The sequence below is a fragment of the Austrofundulus limnaeus genome, unplaced genomic scaffold (genome assembly GCF_001266775.1).
Source record: "Austrofundulus limnaeus strain Quisiro unplaced genomic scaffold, Austrofundulus_limnaeus-1.0 Scaffold197, whole genome shotgun sequence".
In the NCBI taxonomy this organism is placed as follows: domain Eukaryota; kingdom Metazoa; phylum Chordata; class Actinopteri; order Cyprinodontiformes; family Rivulidae; genus Austrofundulus; species Austrofundulus limnaeus.
In genome coordinates, this window is record NW_013952599.1 from 289,179 (window position 1) to 295,094 (window position 5,916).

Sequence of the window (5,916 nt, forward strand, 5' to 3'; positions counted from 1 at the left end):
CACACACACACACACACACACACACACACACACACACACACACACACACACACATTACTCTGCTTGAGTTTATGAATGGAAACAGATGCAGAAGAAAAGTGAAACACTAGAGGGCAGCAGTATATCTGCAGAGAAAACAGCTGTGACGTTTCAGTACAGTAGGTTAAAGGTCACGACAGCTTGTCAGGTTCTGTATGATCAAACAGGAGCTGAATATTTAAACACACAYACGCAGAAAGGCCAAGCAGCTGCAAAAACCTCTGTTTTAGACCTCTGAGCCAGTCTACACACACGTTCACACACAAACATGTCCAGAACTCCTCTCTGTGTGTAAACACAAAGCAAGGCATTAATAAAGCTGAGATTTGGCCTCCTGCTGCTCTCTCTGCATTATAATTCGTTGTTGCAGGTGTACTCAACATGTCAGCGTGCCTCAAGCCAACTGGGTCATCCAGCTCTCACCATCATGACTCCTCTAATCCCTCAGATAACTACTGACTTCTCCTGATGCTACTTAAAGGTGTTACATGCAACTTATTTCATGTTTGGGATTTGTTTTTGTTTTTTCTCATTATTATACCTTATACCTAAATTTTTTGTGGCTAACTGACACTTTGTTGTAAATGTATATTCTGGTTTATTTGATTATTATGGTGTCCTTTATTTAAGTACTCACCTGGTTCTGAATGTTAGGAAAACTAAATGAGGTTTAAACTAGCAGTGAAAGAGATGGCACAAACAAGTTCTTATGTTTTTTCTCAAAAATTTGAGAAATAACTTGAATTCATCCCACTCTTAGTGACTAAGTGCCTCAAACTGAAATCTATTTGTGGCTTTAGTGGGAGCTGAAATCTGCCTCCTCACCTCCCCAAAAGATCCATTTTTCTCCCTCTTCATTTAGGCTGAAGTAAAATGGAAAGCTCTGGTCATGGCACTGCATATATGTTTTCACTTTATACTCAGTGCTGCATTGATTCTCTTCTCAAACTTCACATATGCTCAACAAAAAGCCAGCTAAGCTGCTGGGTTTCACACAGATAAAGAACAGACACCTCGGAAGCTGCTCTTAATTTACCGACTTCACATATGTCCCATTCCTTGTTGACTGCACTTCTCACATCGTAGTAAACAACAGATTTTGCAAAGCAATGCTGCAGGGGTCTGACTTTGTTTGTGTTGCAAAAAACAACTGATGCTTCTTGCAAAACTATCACATGCACCAAGTCATCTGGGCCTATGTAAGTCAAATGATGTGAAAGAACAAATTAAGCAAATGTTGACATATGGATGTAAAGAAATCAAGACTTTGCATTGTGAATAAATTAAAGCCACTTGTCAAGAAACTCAACCAGCAGGTCAACTACAACCACATGTCCCTAAATGATGACTAGATGACTCCTCCCAGGCTCTTAGGCAAAAGTGAAAACTTTCTGTGAGAGAACATGTTGGGTTGCAACTGCTGCCAACTGGTTGTTGACAGTCTTTGYAGTGGTTCTCAGTAGCTTGAATTCAGTGAGATTGCAAGTGAAAAATGTGCTCATCGTCTCGCAGTTTTGAGTGGTCAGCTTCATCCACCCGTCGCAGCCCAGTGAGATCCTGCCTTAAGCAGACTGCACATCTCTGGAGAGCCACATCTCATCTCACTTTCCCCCAACAGAAGATTGGGTTCACATGGAAACAGCCTGTGCAGGTACTCCACTGAGGCTACTGACGTGGAGGCATTCAGAGTTTGTGCTGTAGTTCTGCATCAGAGCTTTACCAGTTCAAGTAATCCCCGGGGTACAGTCCTGTAGACAGAGCTCCAATGTAAAAACAATGGCATCTAAAACATTAACGGCCTGCACTGTAACAAACACATTCTGAGTCGATACTTTTCGGCACGACTGCAATATTCGGGTTGCTGCCACTAGTCGGAAAGGTCAAGGGTTAACCTAGCCAAGAGTGAAGAGGGCTGCACCACAGGGACGAAGACAAGGAGAGAGAAAGTCATGTAAAAAGTAGGTCAATGACAAAATGTGAATAGCCACAAAACATGAACAGCATGGGTAAACTAATGACATGACCTCCTGTATCTTTTCCTGAAATTACATCCCGACTCGTCTCCAAATGACGTTGTGCTGGACGCTTCAGTGTCACGCTTACTGGAGAGGCTGGCAAGCATGCACGTTCGCTCCCCAATACAAGCAGACACAGAGACAGCTCCTTACCCTCACTGCCTTACATGGTGTTAAAGTGATACCTCTTGCTGCTGCAGCCCTTTGCACGGGGTTGCAGCCAATATTTCACAAGCACAGCGAAACAGCTACACTGCCATTCTGGACAGCAGGGCACAGCTGGCTTTGTCTCCTTCCAGTAAACTCACAGATTTTACTGATTTTCATAGTGTTACCAATTTTAGGCCAATTTGAGCCAAACAGAACACAATTATGCTGCAATTCTCTGTGATTGTTTATCAATGAGTTGTTTGGACCTGGGACAATATGGATTTCTTTTTAAAGCTTAACAAACACAAAAATATATGATCTACTGTAGTTCAAATAAAAATGTATCTGAATTACAGTTTAAGATGCAAAGAAAGCAAACATTTAAATGGTAAATGGCCTGGTCTTGTATAAAGCCAAGTCTTGTAAGGACTCCAACACTTAACACTTCACACTACAGTCATACAGCCATTCATACACACAGGTTAGTGATAAACTACACTACATCTACAGYTGGCCCTGGGACAGACTGAGAGGTGAGGCTGCCATTACAGCAGCTCCACTGAGGCCTCTGACCACCATCGGCAGGCAAGGCGGGTGAAGCTTCTTGACCAAGGACACAACAGCTGAAACACGCGGAGCAGGGGGTTTTGAAACGGCAATACATGGGTTACAGCATCGCAGCACAATGGCTCAGTGGTTAACACTGATGTTTCACAGAAAGAAGGTCCTGGGTTTGATCCTTGATTCGGACCAGGGGTCTTTCTGTGTTCTCCTCGTGCTTGCATATCTTTTCTCTGGGTACAGGATATCTCCCTAAACCACCCTGCCACAGCCGCCCCATGCAGAATTTAATCATTACAAACTGTCATGTGTTGTAGATGCAGATCTAACTTAAAGACAAATAAACTGTAGCAGTACAGTGAATATAACAGCAGGTGTATGCAATGGTGACTCGTATCCTGACCTGTGGGTTTTCACCAGCCTCAGACTCTGCAGCATGTCTTGGGGGTCTTGAGGACACCTGCTGGCCCAAAGAGGGGATGTGGCTCTTCAGAGGTGCAGAAGGCAGAGCTAAAGCTGAAGGCCTGCTGGTGGTCTGTGGAATGGGCAGTGCACTGTGAACAGGTTTGGGTTTGGGGAGTCCTGACTTCATCTTTGAGGCCACCAGGATGGCTGGCATCTTCTCCTTCCGTCCACCTAATGACCAGTGCACGCTCCTCCCCTGCTACTCAGCCAGCTGTCGGTAAGAATCCCCTCTGACTAACTTTTGATCGGGCCGTTGCAGATCAAAAAAACAAAATCTAACATTAAAACTGTTGCTCCAATTTGTCAGCATCTGGATCCGCTCCTGCTGGAACTCAGCCAAAAGGGGAGCTACATATGCCAACAGTGCAGGGCTTAAACCTCCCCAATTCCCACCTGTTTCACGTTACCGTGCAGCTTCAGCTCATGTATGCAGCGCACAAATGTCTGTTTTCTTTTAGAGCACGCATTCAGGTAGACATGTCCCATAAATCCCAGCAAGCAAAATAAAAAAAAATATCTCAATTCACAAATTTCCAGATGCCTGGTGGTGGTGTGAGTGATCCGGTCCACTTATTCCCAGTTCAGTGTGGAAGTCAGCAATTACCAAAAAGATCCTACAGTTAGCAGCTCCTCGCCAACTGAACGCTTCTGGATGACAGCAGGAAAGACCTTGCTTTATCAAGCAGAGGAGAGCAGAAACAGAGGGAGGGGAAAAAAATACAAGCAGCAGCAATGCAGCAACCGTTCGCTTCAGCGACTGCTCAGTCTGTGACAGCACAGCCTGAAAAGCAGCACTCCGCTGCCTCTCTCCCTCGCTGGTAAGTCGTGTTCAGCAGCAGGTGTGGCTTAGATCAGAATGACATATGTGGAGAAAGRCTCAACACACAACCGTGGTGCCTCTCTCCAGACTGCCTTGGTCTTATCCTGATGGGTTTAAAATGCCACATTTGTTCTTATCTCCCGTTTAAAAACATTTCATCCGCAAGCTTAGAGTGAGTTCTTGGTTAAAAAAAATATTTATCTTATGAGAAATGCATGAAAAATGTCATTATTAAACATTTTTTTTTACTTTTGAGTCTGAGACCATTTTAATGATAAAAAAGGGATTTAACATTTAATCTAAAAAAATGTTTTCTAATGTCTTTTACTGTACCAACTTTTGCGCAAGCCTCATCAACGAGAACACTGAAATGGCCGTCTTAAAGAAAAAAAATCACTTGACAGGAGTTAGACTGGTTATCAAAAGTCCCAATTCTGGCAGCAAATATGAACATACTCAGTTTGTCTGTATTCCCTCCCTGTCTTTAGTCTGTAAAAGTTCCCACTTTTTTTAAAGATGAGGATGGCCAATTAGTGGGCTGATGTTAGATCAGCCTGAATCCCAGCAGGCTTTCAGAAGCTGCTGACGAGTTGGACCAAATCTTATTGCAGTACTAAAGAAAAAAGGAAGTATTGAATTCTTTCCTCCTCTCACCTACAGTATATCTAGCTTATGTCAGACTTTACAAAGTCATATATATTTCCATCTACAATTTTATCACCCAAAGGTAAGATGCAGTAACAAATATGAACTCTGGCCTGCATTTAGCAGTGTTGATTAGATGGTGCAGTTGGTTGGGTGACATCTGCAAAACCTTACAATAAGTGCATGTTGTCCCATTAATTSAAATGGTGGCAGTGCTTTTGATAGTCCTAGATATATGGTTCCCAAWTTTCAGTACAAATACCACTGGTGGAACTCAGGATCCCTCTAGTGGTACTCAGTTGAAACTTGGATAACAATTATTCTAAGTTAAATGGTCTGTTGTCAGCTGAACTGTATATGAAAAGTAAATAGTAAAAAAAGATGAGTGGTTCAACAGAAATACAACMTCGGCTTTAAACGAAAACTAATTCAACCAAAACTGTATTTGAGAACACTTTATAAACTCCTGTTGAAATCTGGGTGGACGAAGGTTAACCATTATGCTGGTGGATACCTCAGCAGCATTGAATATTCATWTGACCTTCTAGCACAAAAGGTTCAAAACAGTAAATTTTCAGCTATTTCACTTATTCAGATTATGATGTAATTTGTATTCAGCTGTGGGTCAAAGGACCAAGACAACAGTGTATGTGGTGAGGTTTTCAGTAAGGATAGCATTGACTTAGCACAGCTTAAACTGCAACCTTTAGCTGCTGTTGGCTCTTTTTCATGTCTGAAATGGTTTGATGATGATGAGGATGAGTTTTTGAGTTGAGAGTAGAAAGTCAAAAGGTAGGYACATGCTGCAGATGTCGATCAAAACAGCAAATTCATTGCTTCATTCAAGAATTGAATTGAATTGAAAAAGCCTCCTGGATGGGAAGCAAAACGTCTTCAACTTTAGAATTGAAAGTCCAGTTGTTTTTGTTGTTTTTTTTAACCTTTTTTTGATTCATTCAAGAGATAAAATTTCAGATAGTTTTTTGTTTGTTTGAGTTTTGGGACACATCCTCAGTACTGGACCATGTGTTCCTCTGATATTTGGGCTATCACCCCTATACACTCTCACCACAAGAAGGTCCCTTTAGTCTAATGAGATTATTAGAGGATTAAGGTTAAGATAAATATGTGTTTGTTTTTTTTTATCTTAGAGCCAGATGTTCAAGTAAATTGGTCACTTTGATTGTTTGTCAGATTCTCAACATACATTTGTTGAGTCAT

The 5,916-nt window shown here is 42.0% G+C and overlaps 1 protein-coding gene across 3 annotated transcripts in view; it reads right to left on the bottom strand.

The window, feature by feature from the left end:
* The window catches only part of nav2a (neuron navigator 2a), a 215,590-nt gene that overhangs the window by 68,201 nt on the left and 141,473 nt on the right, over positions 1-5,916 (bottom strand). For 2 of the 3 annotated variants that reach the window (XM_014018613.1, XM_014018612.1), the window contains exon 1: positions 3,169-4,033. The exons of the other annotated variant lie outside the window; for it this stretch is intronic. In XM_014018613.1, coding sequence (XP_013874067.1) covers positions 3,169-3,384 — 216 coding nt within the window. In that variant the 5' untranslated portion in view covers positions 3,385-4,033. Of the gene's footprint in view, positions 1-3,168; positions 4,034-5,916 lie in introns of those variants that run through there. 3 annotated transcript variants of the gene reach the window in all.